The sequence below is a fragment of the Mya arenaria genome, chromosome 2, assembly GCF_026914265.1.
Source record: "Mya arenaria isolate MELC-2E11 chromosome 2, ASM2691426v1".
Lineage (NCBI taxonomy): Eukaryota > Metazoa > Mollusca > Bivalvia > Myida > Myidae > Mya > Mya arenaria.
This window is the reverse complement of record NC_069123.1, coordinates 14414524-14432342: the sequence shown is the minus strand read 5'-3', so window position 1 is coordinate 14432342 and position 17819 is coordinate 14414524. Positions and strand designations below refer to the sequence as shown.

The 17819-nt window shown below is 34.4% G+C and overlaps 1 protein-coding gene across 3 annotated transcripts; it reads right to left on the bottom strand.

Moving 5' to 3' along the window:
• Positions 1-2284: 2284 nt before the first annotated feature.
• Positions 2285-14902, bottom strand: LOC128210363 (RUN and FYVE domain-containing protein 2-like). 3 transcript variants are annotated; one of them, XM_052914680.1, is made up of 19 exons: positions 14763-14902; positions 13086-13136; positions 11339-11413; positions 10838-10897; positions 10484-10609; positions 10304-10366; positions 10097-10192; positions 8383-8475; positions 7980-8033; positions 7731-7853; positions 7550-7615; positions 6853-6936; positions 6312-6353; positions 5905-5997; positions 5538-5642; positions 4991-5074; positions 4781-4885; positions 3664-4456; positions 2285-2848 (listed from the first exon to the last, which is right to left on the bottom strand). In XM_052914680.1, the coding sequence occupies exons 1-19, from the start codon at positions 14849-14851 to the stop codon at positions 2840-2842; spliced, it is 2211 nt and encodes a 736-aa protein (XP_052770640.1). In that variant the 5' UTR covers positions 14852-14902; the 3' UTR covers positions 2285-2839. The 3 variants fall into 3 exon arrangements, with proteins under 3 accessions (XP_052770640.1, XP_052770647.1, XP_052770654.1); XM_052914687.1 differs by lacking the exon at positions 14763-14902 and adding an exon at positions 13377-13834; XM_052914694.1 differs by lacking the exon at positions 13086-13136 and having other exon boundaries at positions 14763-14870.
• Between the last annotated feature and the right edge of the window lie 2917 nt (positions 14903-17819).

Sequence of the window (17819 nt, the reverse complement as noted above, 5' to 3'; positions counted from 1 at the left end):
TTTCCGCAAAACGTCGTCACTATTTAAAAAATAAATCGATGTCTGTTTTCTCAGTAAATTAATTTGCTATGATTGTCTTAAACTTCTCTCCTAATTTTATTATATCAATTATTCAAGATGAATGGAGTTTGAAATATGAAAAAAACTTTCTATATGAAAGATAATTTACGATCTTTATCTATGTATCACGTGATATATATCCATGGTCAAGTGATTTGCATGGTGACAGTGATAACTTTACTGTGAGTGATGTGACACTGCCTGGAGTTTGATAAAAATAGTGTCAGAAGATCCGTGTTAAAACACTTCCGTGTTTGCCAAGTACAAATGTACATGGTTTTTAAGGTAATGTAGTCATATAACGTCGGTGTCCCCGTTGACATAATGACACATAATACAAAATTTACGTTGCAGGCCATTGTCTGTCATTCCGTTGCCATGGTGATAATCGTTCTGCAACGTCAGTATCTTTTGCAGACGACGTCCATATGATGACATAAGCGGCGTAACGATGGTGTCAGCAAAGTCAAAATCTCCGTTGCAACAGTTAAAACACTTGTCAGTACTTTTTTATTTGTTTAATTATTTATTTTTTCGGGGGGGGGGGGTGGGGGGGGGGGGGGTCGGTCGACTTACGGATTCACTATCTGACGAAATGGTCTTTGGTAAAAAATAATCGTTTTTCTAACAAATGAACTGGTGGAAATAGCAATTGAAAACATGAAATGAGCGTTTTTTAATTTCAAAATGTGATATGTTTTAAAAGCCTCCAAGCCGTGATTTTTTTTATCAAATTTGGAACACTGTTTTATTAACAAACATAACGCATATCAGACATAAGTAAAAATGCGTGGTTTTGCAGAGCGTTATCACGGGAAATGTTATACGAAAAAAACGCATGTAAGATGCAAGAAAGATGTAAGCTTTTTACGTATGTCATTTTCTTTTTATTGATTTTAACCATACGCTAATTGCAATATTTATACGCGGAGCGAATTTCTAATCAAAGATCTAAGAAATAGAACTAAATATACATATTGTTATGTAGATCATTTTAATAAATTTAAAGTGTTCAAAAATATAAATAAATAGTCAAGGTGTATGAGTGTAATGTTTTCATTTAACTCGTTCAACCGCTAGTGGATATAGAATAAGTAATAAAAGTAATGAATTCATTGTACAAGTGATGCATTCAACATTCTGTATTTTTTTTATAATTCTTGAGACTTCGCATACAGTTCATTTTTTATAATTATTTACGAGCTGGCCAAATAATGGACACTATTTAAAATGGTTTCTATATTTCGATTTATTATGCACTCAACAAAATCGATTTTCGTTGACGTCTTCAACGCCTTTTTAAACCTATTACGTAAACTTGGCTGTTATGGAAAAAAAATATCCGTCGTCTTGATACGTTTGTGATTAAAAAACAAAAAACAATGTCGCCTCAATGCCATAAGCGTTATTATAACGCTGTCATAGTTAGTGTTGCTACCAGGTCAGAATCCGATATACACATTTTCAATGTTATGGCGTGCGTAATGTTCCGCCAATGTGAAAAAGAAAATACCTTCAAAATAATAGAAATAACATTGACACCTTAGAGTCCGACGTAAGCGCCGTCTTATGGATGATTAACGCTGTTAAATCAAACATCGCAACCAACGCCGTTGCAATAATCGGCGCTGCCACTTCAGCCTCCGCCCACAACGCCATCACCACGATTGCCCCTGCTACTTCAGCCTCCACACACAACGCCATCACCACGATCGGCGATGCTACTTCAGCCTCCACACACACCGCCGTCACCTCGATCGGCGATGCTACTTCAGCCTCAACACACAACGCCGTCACCACGATCGGCGATGCTACTTCAGCCTCCACACACAACGCCATCACCACGATCGGCGATGCTACTTCAGCCTCCACTCACAACGCCGTCACTATGATCGGCGCTGCTACCTTTCCTTCTTAAAAAAAACGCCGACGCAATGAGCGGTGATGTTACTTCAGCCTCTACTCCCAACGCCGTCACCATGATCGACGCTGCTATTTCAGCCTCCACACACAATGCCGTCACCATGATCGACTCTGCTACTTCGGTCTTCTCAAAAAACGCCGTCGCCATATCGGTGATGTTACTTCAGCCTCTGCAACCAACGCCGGCTGAATCATTAACCTCCGCAACTATAAATGATATTGTTTCACTGTTACGCCAGTGGTCGCCTTCAATATAAGTGTTTCACAGCCACTTAAGTGTCTAAATAAACGGGAAAATGCCTGGCGTTCTTCAAGACTTTATTTTTGATAAAGGGGGTCTTACAATGATATTATCAACAACGAACGACCATCAAATGAAAATAAAAATCAAATTCGATTGATATTACAACATATTTCAGTGTATATCCCTTCGCGTTATCGGTGTGGTCCTTGCAGCAAGTGAATTATCACGTATTATCACGTATTATCACGCACCGTTACGAATTATGTCTGCAGTTGATTGATGCTTGTGATAACATTGACGCAGTGATAAATAAATCCCTCGTTGCACATTAGTCTTAAGTCACATGATCTGCTCATTAGCTAAAGGTCTATAACTCATGTATATATTCAAGATCAATATTTAGTCACATAACTAGGTCAATGGATTTCACTGGGGAGGGGGGGGGGGGGGGGGCATCAAGTTAACATTTTTATGTCAATATTGGAATGCACCATTTCCTAAATCAACACCATATCCGCTTTTTAATTTCGAGCTTCCGTGTCCACCTCGAAGTAGTTGAAGACTCTGACGAGAAACTGATGTAAAAGGACGTTTTTATCGCAATCAAATGGTTCACGAGTGCTGAAATGGAACAAAAGGTTTATCTTGGCAATCTTCATGACACAGATACATAAGCATGACTTACACTAGTATATAACACTGAACATATGCATACATAACATAAACAGAATGATCGCGTATTAGGATACATTCAACAAAATATTGTTACATGTACAATATATTTCATAGTTTTAACGTTAACGTCCGAGAACTACTACTGTTGAACTGGATTTGATACCATTTGTTCACTCTCGGGAGCCTCGGAATCATAAAAAACAATGATATATTATTTATATTCAGCTAATTTGTGCGTTTCTTACTTAAGAAAATAGCAAAAAAAGTTCACTGCTCAGAATCGGAGATCTAGAAACCACTTCAAAAAGTGTCGGACATCTACTCCCCTATTTAATTATTGATAGCACGGTTATTAGTGTCAGTTCGTTATAGGTTTGAATCAATCAAAACCGTCGACAAAAATGAAATTACATTTACTTAAACTCTTCATAATGAACTTCCAGTCATTTCGTTCAACAAAATATGGTCATCAACAACACGTTATATAGAATATAAGCAGGCGGAAATCGTAATGATGCTCGATTCTTATCGGTCCACAAATATTTAAATTAACGAAATGAATTATGAATCGGAAATACACGAACTATTTTAACATGTGCCCATGTACATCAGAGTAGTTTATCCATCTCTAACAGAACAAACACGAATAACAGTATTAAGAGATAAATGCCGACTTGAGCTGGCAGTAATTTAACATGAAACAATCAATACATTAGTAAATTTGGACAGTAAACAATCAACAATCAATTATATTAACGTACATTGACTGCCATTTCAATAACAATGTTGCTATTTGTATATGCTACAAGGACTTTTTGATCCCAGTCGCTGTATGCAAGGCAAACTCCTCGGGGTAGCCGACGTGCAAGAGACCGACCATTTTGCAAATCACCGTCCAGTTGATAAACTCCTTTTCTGCATCTTACGAAAACTGCTCCTGTTGAGGATACCGCCAGACCAAGCGGTGCACCATGATCATGCAGAATTTCTTCAGTAAACTGAAACTGGTGTTTGATTCCTTTATCCATAGACATGCAAGTGACAGAGTTTTGCTCCCAGTCAGTGAGGTAGAGCAAATTGTTACCAAAAGCAACATACTGTAGCTCCTCAAACTCGTCTTTCATACTTTCGTCCCTCATGTCAACTAAAATATCAGAGCGGTTTCCTTGAAGATCATAGACTTCCACGTTTGAGTTGACCACAATAATATGGCCAGGATCGAGTACTGCAATTCCAAAGCACTTCTCCGTAACAGAAATTGTTTCAAACACATTTAAATTTCCATTTGATAGCAACTGAACAAGAACAATTTGCCTTGCTTCAGGCAGGGTGACAGCTAAAAGGTTGGCTTTAAGCTGAGTTATGTCAAACGGGCTAGCATCAAGTTGGAGTACAGAAAGCACTGACTTTCCTATGATGTCAACTGCCTTCAAGGTTTTATTGTCCCAGTCTGTAAGGACAAAGATTCCTTGTCCGGTACACACCATCCCCTGCACATCACATGTTCTCTCACCTTTTGCCTTGATGTTAATCTTGACGGGAGTGTCATACGATCTGGAATCAAATTGGATGTAATACTTTATATAGGAAGTGACAGCAATGCGAACAGCATTTTGATAGGATTGTACACCAGTTATTTTAATTTAAGCTGCTTTTCGGAATTTGGAATAAAATACAACAACATGAATACAGTGTGCCGATTGTTTTTTAAACTATGGGACCGAAAGCTTATATATTGTTATTGACTATGTTTCTTGGATAGTTTCGAATAAAAAAAACACCCTAGTACACGTTGCGTTCCCAAGTGAATATACCTAAGAACTCTTGAAAGAAGACAACTTAATCACACCGTTCTCAAATAATATAACCTAGTTATACCTTTGGGGTGGTAGAGCTCCCGCCGATAATGCATACTCTAATCTAGCCAATCTATCTTGAAGAGTAGCTATTTCAAATGATGCTTCGTCTAGCTCGACTGTCTTTCTACAATATACATGTAATTTTCGCATGATTGGCAAGTGTGTACACAGCAAATATATTTGTGTTAAGTACAACGAATTTCAATAGTTTTACAATCTGTATACATACTTTTCCTTCTCATCCTCTTCTCGTTTGACTGCCTTTCTGAGTTGCTCGATTTCTTTTTTTGCCAAATCTAACTCTTCTTGCTTTCTTGCAGTGTTATAAAAAATATAAAATATGTCATATAAAGTAAGAACGCGATATTAGTTATAACTAGAGAATAGATGAATTAAATGTTAAACTCATATTCTAAAGTTGTATTAGGAACTAACAAGATGAAACACGAGTCAACTTTGTTATGTTTACATAATGACACCGGAACGAATTATGTCCCCATGTTGTAAAGCTTTTGCATTACTTACAATGTTAAACTGAATACAATTTGCCGATTGCTTTATTTAAAACCAAAATAATATAAATTGATGATTGGTTACATTTCCTGCATAGTTTCAAGCGGAAGGGACAATAATTCGTGTCCAATGTTAACGGCGGCTTATCACTTTTAACGGCCGATGAACCCTTGAATAAGACTACTAAATCACATTGCCCCCCCCCCCCCCCGATACACAAGCCAACACCAAGAAAACAACAACAAGTGATGTTAAAGTATTACTTTTTGGATGCTTCAGCTCCCTCTAATAATGCAGAGTCTGCTGTAGCCAATTGTTCTAGGACTAAAGCCATTTCAGATGATGCTTCGTCAAGTTCGACTTTTTTTCTACAATTTGCATGAAATTTACTCACATGACAAATGTCAATTTCATAACACACACACGCGCGCGCACGCGCGCACGCACGCACGCATGCACGCACGCACGCACGCACACAATGCTATATCAAGACGAAATATACTATATAATAATATATATTTATATATAATATATTAAGTATTTTATTTATTTTCAAATGGCACGTGTGTACACTTTAAATTAGCTGTCAGTGTTTTAACGATTGCCATTAAATAGTATTTTAATACATACTTTGCTTTTTCTTCCTCTTTCTCTATTTTGAATTTTTCGATTTCCCTTTTAGCATCATCCAACTCTTTATGCTTTTTCGCAATGTCGGTTGAGCTGACAAAATGTGAGAGAAAATAGTGTGTGCATTTGTATTCATAATCATTCAAAAAAAATTAAAATCAGTCTTTAAAAGCTTGGGAGAAAATGACGACGAAATGTCCAAAATGGCAATGAATAGCAACCGACTTCGTTTACCTTACTTTTCACTTAAGTTCATGTTATTCTCCTTTAGGGAAATTGGTATACAGGTGTTGTTTTTTCAATAGAAAACTACATTGCTGTTAATCAAATAATCAATATTTGAAATAAATTTGTAGAGATGTAAGCATATGAGAAGAATATTTATTGGTTCCCTTTACTGTCCTTACCTTTCTTTTCCTTTTGTTGCTAGTTCTAGGGTTTCGGCATATCTAAAATTTAGATGAATAATGAACTCAGCATTGAATACATTATTAAATTTATATCTTGGCAAAATAAAGCTCGTTTATTGATAGCGAACAAAATATAGGTTATTAGTACTGCGTTTTGATCCGGGAGGTTGTATTCGACTCGAGTGGATTTTTGCAGGTTCGGATTTCACAAGGCACAATCCGAGTGAAATCAAAATCTGCAAAAATCCACGTGAGTCGAATACGACATTCTGGATAAAAACGCAGTACTAATAACCCTTTTATTTTATACATTACTAGTTAGATCGCTTAAAAGTCACATGTTATTATATTTAATGCCATTTTAACGACGCACTATTTTGTTTTATGACGTCATTTTAACATCGCGCAACGATACTTGTTATGACGTGACGTCACAAGTGTGGAATACGGCCGTATTGCACTGGAGTGGAATACGGACTACCGTAATTTGAGACGTGTATTGCGTGTAAATTTGTGATGGGTATATAATAAAACATACTGATCCCTTTCCTTCTTCATTTCTTTTTCCAGTCTCTCAATTTCATATTTGGCCCCAGTTTTTTCCTCAACCAGCAGAATTAGCCTGTAAACAAACCTCATTCAGGGCTGGGTTACAAAATATTGAAACAATAGTTTTGTACTATATTAAAATAACACACTCGTTAAAAATATAAGATACATTCTGTCACATCCCAACATCCAAACAAGAGCCACGCATTAAGTATACACACCACCATTGTCATTTCCTCTAAAACTCATTGTAAAGTGATCCTTTTAAGACAACATTTAAAGGTATTTCGAGCGGATGCAGATTACGATAACAACATATATGCTTGAAGTACAGGCTTTAAATTACATTTTGATCCAATACCAAAGGAAATATCTCCATTTGAAAACAAACTCTAAATATTGCACAGTCCGACATGACATTTCTTCCATAAATGGCCTTTCAAGATTAGTACATCAGTGAATTCTTTATTCTCTATGCTAGATGATAAATCAAGCAAGAATAGATACTCAAGGTTTAAATGTGTCAGGAATAATGGCATTTGAGCATGTGAAAACATGTATTTCACACATTAAACCATTTTTATTGAGAATTTTCTGCACAACGGAAATATATATGACTTTTTGGTGACGTCATACCTGTAACAAATACATGCTCTGGGTTACAGACAGAAACCGTGAAAAAATACCTGGTTTCTTTTTCCGACAGTTGCCTCCGTAGTATTGCATTTTCGTCTATTTTCTGTTTTAGCTCCCTGCAATCAAAAATCACTCGTAATCATAAGGTTTAGAACAGTGTTTGCTTAAACTCATTTGGAGTATTATCAATATGTCAAAATGATATAATAGTATATAAGGATATAATCTCACACGGAATGATCTTCTTGAAGATGTCTTTGTGCGTTCATCTCGGCATATACATCATCCTTTTCTCTGTTTAAATAATCTACTTCCGCAGATTTTGTGTCTATCTCTCTTTCCAAACATGAACATCTGTGAAAACAAGAACAAATTAGCAGTTATTAAAAAACACAAAACATTACAATTCACAAAAATGCTACTTTGTAATCTTACTTCAGTATTTAAAAATGTTACGAACTATTTTATCATATGCATAACCTTTCTTGTAGAGCACTGTATCGCTCAACTGTGTCACTCATCTGATGCAATTGCCTAAAACAATAGAATATAATGATTATAATGATTATGATGATGATGATGACGATGATGATGATGATGATGATGATGATGATGATGATGATGATGATGATGAAAATGATGATGATGATGGCGATAATTTTGATGATGATGATGATGATGATGATGATGATGATGATGATGATGATGGTGTTGATGATGATGATGATGATGATGATGATGATGATGATGACGCCGACGACGACGTCGACGACGACGACGACGACGACGACGACGACGATGATGATGATGGTGTATTTGTTAACATTGAAAAGAATTCAAATGCACCCTATTGGAAATGAAATAGACAAAATAAAAGAAATACCATTCTAGCTGTGCCAAATTAGTCTTGTATTCCAGTTGTATCGTAAGCGCTGTTACTGCACCGTTATTTTCCTCAATACTTTTTATTAAGGTACTGCAAGAAGAGAAAACATATGGTGACATGTAACTGCTGTAAGATAACCTGATAGCGTTCGCGAATTGTTTCGTGTTAACTACTTTATTTTCGTGATAATTAATGTAGCGGTCTAGTTAATATTCGCGTTACCTTTTTGGTAAAATCAATATCATAATACTAAAAACAGGCTTTAAACCGCCCAGAACTGCCACCTATTACCCTTTTTAAGCTGTACAACAATAACAGGTAAACTCGTTATGGTTTGCGAATTTCGTTTAATAAGTAACATACTAACTGGTTAACGTAATAAAATTCATGTAACCACTTAGCTATAAATGCATGACACATTCAGGTGCTAACAGGTTTTCTTGTTATGGGTCGCGAATAACCCTTAATAAGTAACATACTAACTGGTTAACGTAATAAGATTCGTGTTACCATTTAGCTATAGATGCATTCCAGATTCAGACGGCTAACAGGTTAACTAGTTATGGTTTGCGAATTTCACTTACTATAATAAGTAACATAATAATTGGTTAACGTATTAAGATTCGTGGGTTACCACTTACTAAGTGAACTTCACAAATCAGAAGTCAAATCAATTGGTTAACACGAAACAATTCGTTGTATGCCACCATAAAACACAAAATGTTCTTTCTGAAAAATATATACATAACAATCTGATTAATTATTCCCCATTCAGCTACCAATGTTAACTGTCTCTTGCAAGCTCAAGAACATTTTTTTATTTAGGATTGTTGGGATAAGAGTGAGGTTTGTGCATGAAAACTGGTGTAAATCCCCTGTAAATTTACATTTTACTGACCGTTCCAGGGCGGAACCTAACAATCCTTGCTAAACATACCTATTTTGTTTATAAAGTATATGTGCACTGTGTTGTTTTTGGAGATTTGTGCTGTTGTTCCATGTTTCTTGTTTGAGTTTTTTTGTTTTTGTGTTATATGTCTTTGGCGTTTACCCTGTGTCATTAAACAAGATTAATGTTTAAACCTTTGGCTACTGAGCTTGTTTCTGTTTTTTTTCCGTAAGTATTTCATCCAGTGATTAGTGTTTACATGTAAGGTTTTGACAATTTAAGAATTTTCTGAATGAATTCATTGACACGGAAGCACGGTAAGATAAAAGAAGTTATCGTTAATGTATCAATATATTTTTATTTATTTTTTGAAAACTTTTGCGCATTAGTAAGGAAGACTGTGTCAAAAAAGAATGAAATGCAATGTAAAAGGAGTTTGTATTATTGTTTTTGTTGTGGGTCTGTATAACCAAGATATTGCGTTATATATAGACGAGATGTGTTCACAATTTCATTTAAGATAAACAACGTGGATAAAAGCCTTACATCCATTTGGTGCATCTTCGCTTAAATATATGTTTTATATATAATTAAACACCGCGCTATATATACAGCACTTGCTTAGTCAAAACGTCTAGGTCAAAAGCCCATAATGAAGCTGCGCTAAAAATGAGCATTTATTCGTTTGCTATCAAAGTGTAAACTAACTAACTAAATATTGTATTTTAATGATATTGCCAGCAGAGGCATACGTCATTGCATTGGTAGAATTGATTTTTTAACACCAAATTATACCAAGTAAGGTCAATAATTCTCACATACCTCTTTTCTTCTTCGATTTTTTTTATCTTTTCATTTTTGTCTGTAACCTTCTTTTGAAGTTCTTCTAGCCTTGCTTTGTTTGTCTCACTATCTCCACTGTAAAACAAAACACATAAACATGCTCGAAAAACATGTTTCAAATAAATTGCACATAACAAGCTGAACTAAGTCGATGTTTGTTTTTTTATTTGTATTGACCATGTTTACCTTAACTGATCCTTTTCTTCCGAGAGCTGTCTGACTTCACCTTTCAAAACGTCTATTTGCTTTCTGAAATAAGTCATATAAACAAGAATTAGCAAAATATGGGCTTCACAGTTATCGTTTGATATCTTTATGTTCAGATTAAAAATACAATCGATTTAGAGTGAAAGCAATGGTACATACTCATTATCTTCGACCGTTTTATTAAAATTTGTGATCGTTTTTTTCGTCTCATCTAGCTGCTGGCTTAACTCAGCTATCTGTTTCTTTTCCTGTGTTGTTTCGACGTTAAGGCTGCTTGCGTCGACACTAAAAGTATAATTTTATGCTACACAAGTTATAAAGCATTTTAGAGTACATATTCTTACACAAAAGCACTAAATGAAATTAGATACAGGTTTATGCCACGACACTGCTTATGATTAAGTCAACCCCGTTCATAATGACATATTTATGCATGTTCATTATCCTCTTATCTTATGCGTTTTGAAACTACAACTTTTTCCAATTCATATCTTAGAAGCTGAGTATGTATACCTTTTATCACTCTGGTCTAGGGGATGATTGTCAATTTCTTGACCCTCATTTGACGTTGTTCTGCAACTCAATGAATCATTAAAACAGATCTGATTTCAATGATTAAAATTTGTGTATTAAATTACCACATTTATCCGCGTGCGAAATCGCCCGGAAATATTGCAAAAACAATGGGAACTTTTTGTTCGGCAACATGAAAGTGACCTTCTACCAAGTGTCAAGATTCTATAACAGGTCATTCAAAAACTACCGTTAGTGGAAAGAAATTATTTCCTATTGTCCACCATTTTTGGAAGATAACACATCCGACTCACGGAAACCTGGTTAAAGTAAATGGTTGCTTGAAATAGGTTCGGTCATTATAAAAAACTTTTATCTCTTCTATAAACAATGACCAGTCAGTTTACCAGTTTATCGTTCTATTGGTAATTTGTTATAGCTAAAAATCAATACAATATCTTATTATTCTAAAATGAATACTAGTATAGAACTACGTCTGACCTGCATACTACGCGTTCTATTGAAGATAAGACCTGGATAATTTGGCTTTGATGTCCCTCGAGTTTGCGTAACACCCTGAAATGTTCATGATTTCAATTTGTTTTCAAGTCAATTACACGGTTTACACCATAGATCATACGTTTGTGTCATGTGTTAACATGTATAAAGAAAATATGCAGTAATTCAACCATGGGTCTAAAATAACTACACGAAAACGATTCATATGCAGTGTTTAAGTTAGTTAATGTATTTTGATGTATTTAGTGAAGCAAAAGCTTGTTTTTATCCCAAGAAATCTTATTCTTTAAGTACACAAGTACTTCAGACTCAGTGCGAAATAAAACCTTGAAATAGTGATAAATTTTCGTCACATTTTATTTCAGCATGCATAGTTAAACAATCAAAGAACCTTCTACCCTCTTGTTCCAGCCGTAAAACCTTTTGACAAACTTGAACAAGTCTGAAGTACACGTTAAAATGAGATTAAGCCTTTTTGGTATAAAGTATACAATTAAAACTTACCTATTGTACAAAGTGCATAATGGATGTTAAGGGTAAATAAAACACGTAATTTGACGATGGCAAAGACACCTGTTGCATGTTCACTTATGGAATAGAATAGAGAAGAATCAGAGCATACTGCTATGAGTTCATCATAGCCTTATCATTGTTGGATTCTGATGAATGAGCATGCCTCAACGACACTGGTGAAATTAAATATAACGCTTTCAGTATAAAACACAGATTAATCCACGGTAACATTTTCAGTATTTAATATGTCAAAGAAGCTAAATAAAGGGCGAATACAAAGAAAGAACAAATCTGCGGAATTACATTGAATCTCTATATTTAATGCTTTGAATGGTGACATTCCGGGTATGTCACTTGAGCGTATCGTAAACATATAATAAAAGTTGCAGTATTAAAACGCGTTTGGAGGCATATATATGTAATGAAAAACGACCTAGATCCTCCAAAACAGGATAATAGCAAGCTTTTAAGGGACTAGACACCAGTTGATACAATTAAAATAAAAAGAAAACTTGTCGAAAACTTAAATAAAACTTTTATTATTGTGTACAACGCATTGAATCTTACTTACTGATGTATCACACCGCTAAGGACACATGTTTTTCCACCAGTTTTTGCGAAAATTCCCAATTCTTAATATACCTGGATTTTTCTACCACGTAAATCCCAAATAATTTAAAAATAACGTCGGCATATACTTATTATTATCATTACTGTGTGCTCTTAAACAAGGTCAGAGCTGATATGTTTTAAACCCTGTAGTCTTTAATGAGTATTATTTGGAAATGATATGAGCTTGTTACAAAATACTTGTTCACACAAGGTCAGTGATTAATGTTTTATAAACTACATATGACTACATAAAGAAATCTGATATGCTATGTTATTAAATCCAATTGCTTAAATATCAGCCTTTAAAGAGTACTGTTTTTGACCTGGTTGTAACATTCAAAATACTTTGTCACTTCGTTTATAAAGCCATAGATATGTATCATTTAATAACAGAGTACAGTACGGTTGTTTTTATACAAGGTTCATAATTATTATGTTCTGGCAAAGTAAAAACAATCATTTCGGAACAATTGAGAGACATAATATGTCATCGTCTGATACTATGTGTAGTACTGTGATTAAATCTTCAATTATTGAAGAGAACTTCATAGACACCACAATTGCTCTAGACAATTGGCAAAACTCAACAAATAATGGTATTCACCTTAAAGTCCGATGCTCCTCTCTTATTTCTTCTTCTGTTCTCTTTCCGAGTCTAAAATATGATATATCCAACTTCAGCATATGCTTTATCGATTCATTTGGCTCCTTATATACATACATACATAATTTAATGTTAAATATCAAGTATGAAGTCCTTAAAATATTGTAAAAACTATGTGGAATGGATAAAAACAATGGTCGGCTGTTTTCTTGAGTTAGGATAGTTTCTTACTGTCATTTTTTCAACATATCGGCATGAAAGTCAACGAAAAATATATGAACAAAATATAACCTCGAACTTATGTCCTTTCGGTCTTCCTGGAATTTTGATCCAAAATTATCCGTTAAATCCAAACCTTGGTAGTCAGCGGTAGCCATTTTATTGACTGTTTATTATGAGATATCACTCGTCTAAATAACTTCCTCTTTACTTAAATGATTCGTTGTAAAGAGCGTTTACTACATGTACTCGATAGTATAAATTATGTCCGCATTTAGATAATTGTCTTTTGTTATGGGCAGAGCTTCGGTGTCAATTACCTTAAAATGTATAAGCAAACACACATTTCAGATCCACATTTAATGATTGAACATCGAAGAAGTAAAAAGCATGTCATTTTCTTGAAATATTATGTTTAAATCATGTGAATATCTTCAATTTATGATCATTATTGATCATTACATTTGTCTTAATGATTATTTCAGGCGCTGCAGCATCATTGCTGTCATTGAATTGACATGACGCTTCAACGAATCCAAGCCCACGTGCTTTTGTGTGTCCAGATTTATCACATGACTAGACAATCACTCCATTGGTTTAACAGCTCCAAATAATAATATCAGTATGCTTCGGTGACATTTCATTTGTCTCAATCCAACAGAGACTGATGTTTCCCTATTTTACGAACGACTTAATAGCTATTAACTTTGAATAAAGTATGACTTTGACCAAGTACAGTGTCCATTCCTTAACCTACATATTAGCTAATAGCAAGATATTTGTCTTATATTGTCATCAACCGTGATATTGGCTAAGCCTGACACTCGAGGGGTTGCTTAACAGGGCTTTTACTTGTACTTGCTTTTGTACATGTGTGTTGCTGTTTGGTTTTACAATCATTTCCGAATCTCCTTGTACTGACACTTAAAACTCATTTTTTCCCCTTGAGATTATACATTTCACTTTTTGTATTTGTATTCATGTTTAAATATGATACATGGAAAATCGCTTTTCACGCGCCTACTGACATCTGTTGACGTATATCTCACATTTCATTCAAATTTGAATACAAAGTTGGTTTATATTACGTTTTGCAAGTAACATGTGTTACTATGTTTAAGTTTAAATCGAAATAGATAGTTTTTTGTTCTGTTCTGTTTAAAATTGTACATAGAAAACAATGTGGATTATGTAGCACCTCAAATGTACACATACATGTTGCCTGTAGCAGTTTGCAACATTCTGTGCATGAATTTTTATCGTCCTGTTTGTGCATTCTGATAAATTTGTCTATATTGAGCTTTCTCGGTCTATGGACATGTAATTTATCATACTGCATGTACATGTTAACTGGTTTCTCTTAAACATTGAAACGGACTGTAGTGTATGCGCCACACATTTTCAAATAAAAATTGTTTAAACAAGTTCAAAACATAAGCAAACTAAACAAAACATAACCTGGCACTCCCATTTGTTCGATCATGGCCTTTGGGTCCAGAATTACTGGTATCCTTTAAATCACTACCTTCAACGTCAGCGGTTGCCATTTCTACTGACTGTTTGTTATCAATTATCTAATGTCACCTTGTATGCGCAGACATGATAACAATTGTTCCGCACGTAATGGCCATGACCATGGCCGCATGTATGATCCAGGAGCCGTATTTAATAAGCATCTTAGTGAATATCTTCATCATAGTGAGGATGTCAAAATTTTTGACAACACTTATTTTAAAAACCCGCTACATTTCAACAGATTTTTTATATGCTTATATTGATAAGACCATTTTCTAGCTTATTTTCATATTGTTGGTGTACACACATTGTTCGTTTTCATAAAATATTAATTAGGAAAAGGCAATGTTTCGTTTATTTGATTTTTTACTTAGATGCTTAATGAATACTGCCACTGAGGATGCACTTTCTTGATAGGAGTGTCTGTCTGTTCTTTTATATGGAGATGCGTTTAATTCTTATATTGGTGAACTTTGAACTTACATTGTTTTAACATGTTTGTCATACAAAGTCACACAGGACAGTAAACATGCGCCGCAGTTTGGGTTTTTAAGAATGTACTGCTCTAACTATTTGACCTTTTTGATCAAACTGAACTCATTTGTTAAAAGTTAAAATAGTTTAATGTAAAAAATATATCTATGGATTGAGGCCCTGACGTCATTCCTCCATAACGATATCCCTGTTTATAACACAACCTGATTTGTGTAAGCTGGTGACACGTTCATACAACAATTGAGAAAAATAAATATTAGTAAATAAATACCAATGGTCTGCGCATGAACGTACATTAAATATTATGCTGAGACTTCTGTATTAAATACCACTATTATTCGCGATTCGCATTATAAAATGTAGTCTTTTCGGCTAACCTAATTGTGAGTACATGTGTCATCCGAACAAATCTATCAAAACTATCAAATTACCTTAAAACCAATAATGTGCATGTTTGTTCAACAACTGCAATGCAAGATAAGAGATAAATCATGTGTTTAAAACGGATTGCTGAAAGGATAGCGACGGTTTTATTTTGAAAGATTAGCATTGTATTTTGGGACGTACACCTCGATATTTAGTCTCAAGTCTGATAGCCAATCGTTTAAATCATCGACAAAAACATGGTGTTAAATCATTTCAGTCCTTCTTAAAAACAAATAACCAAGGCAAGTCAACACAAGGTTCGATAGAATAACTATGAATCTTCCTACGTTTTAGTTTTTCTAAACCTTATTGTAAAAAAATTCCGCATTTTGACATGACAAACAAACGGCGGGCAAATAAACCCCACATTTAGACATGAAATAAATTTGACTACGATGGTAGATTAATCATCGTGCTCAGGTTTATACATCGTCGACAACCACGGTACATTTTCCGGTACGCCTCATTCATGATTGCGCAGTAGTGTATCGGGGATATCCGACGTTGACGTTGATATGGACATAGTTTCCTCTTTTTCCGACTTTTTTTATCTTTTAATTAAAACGTGACAAACGATTTCAACGAATATGTCTTTAGTTTAAAAACACATTACGCGATTTTTCATCGTAGCATTAATTCTTCCTTTACGGTTGAAGCACTGAATATTAAGAGCATGTGCATTATTTCAAATATAGTGTTATCAACATTGTACTTAAGTATTAAATATGTACCTACAATGAAATATACTGATAAAAAGTGTTCAAAGATAATCAGATTATTTACAGACTTGAGTACCGCAAATCGAAATCAGGTATTGTCAGATCTACTTTTTACATGACATGTTAAAATAACTATCGCGTATTAGTCACAAAATGGGACATATGCTATTTAAAGTGCAAAATGAACAAACCCTTCTTTTAAAAACGATTTAAATTGCAAAGTTAAGGGACCTCCACAGAACAAACATCGTTTGAAGATCCAGAATTAAATTGTTAAAAAACAGTTTTGAGGTTTAACAAGCATAATTCATATATCCATTGCAACATGTGAAGCTGTAATGAGGAGTTGTCGTGATTGCAGCATTTTACTTACTACATTTTAAGAGATATTTACATTCTTGTAGTCAGAAAATGATTTTCATCAACTTTTTTCATTATTTAAGGGGACAAGATTTTTTTTAAATATATGATCAAGAACGCTCAAGACATTGTTGATTAGATGTTTGAGGTATTTGGACACAAAAATAAAGTTATAATGTCGACAGACTTTTCCGAAAAAGGGTGAATGCTTTTTTATCCAAAATCTGATAAAATCTTCTTTTGTAAAATTTGGTCAACTCCTTGCTATCCCAAAACATGTCACCAAGAATGTATGTTTTACTCCTCAAAAAGATCGTTCCTCAAAACTAAATAAAATATGAACTTTTGAAAAGTTTTAATTTTTGATCTTCCCAACCCATTTTTGCACTGTGGCAGGCCCTTAACATGAATTTGAAAGCAAGCCGAAGAATCCAAAATAAATGTTGCTGAGTAACCGAGTGGAATATATCATTATAGATAATTACGCAGAAAATGAAAATGTGTTGACTAAAAGACCTAACCTTACACCCGCGTCTACAAATAGTCAAAACGTCCGAAGCCAATATCGGGTTTCATGTTATAAACTTTACACAAACAATCAACTTGAAAGATGAAACAATGTTAATATATCATATTACATATAGGTTAATCAGTTACGGTAATGAAACTATCTAATTGTAGTAATAACTCGTCAATTTACATTACCTTTCTTAGGAAATGACAGGCACTTCTCGGTTATAGTTTGGGGCCACTTAAAACTGTTTTTGGTAAACATAAACCGGGCGTATGTTTTTAATTTTTTGCTACTGAGCTTGTTTCTGTAGTTTTCACATAAGTATTGCAATACTAGTATCTATGAAAATAATATAAACAACAACTTGTCGCGCCTACAGCCTTCTCATAAGGTTTTAAACGATTGTTAACTTTCAATAAAATAAGGCTAAGGACAAGAACAGTTACCTTCCTTCACCCTTATTATTAGATATAGGCATAATTTGTG

What these genes read in the sequence shown, in the direction of transcription:
- LOC128210363 (XM_052914680.1), bottom strand. Translation starts at nt 14,851, where the DNA reads ATGGCAACCGCTGACGTTGAAGGTAGTGATTTAAAGGATACCAGTAAT. An exon ending in AAAATCGAAGAAGAAAAGAG is followed by an intron (nt 8,476 to 10,096) that starts GTATGTGAGAAT and finishes CTCTTCTTGCAG; the next exon opens with TACCTTAATAAAAAGTATTG. An exon ending in ATGAAGAAGGAAAGGGATCA is followed by an intron (nt 6,354 to 6,852) that starts GTATGTTTTATT and finishes TCTAAATTTTAG; the next exon opens with ATATGCCGAAACCCTAGAAC.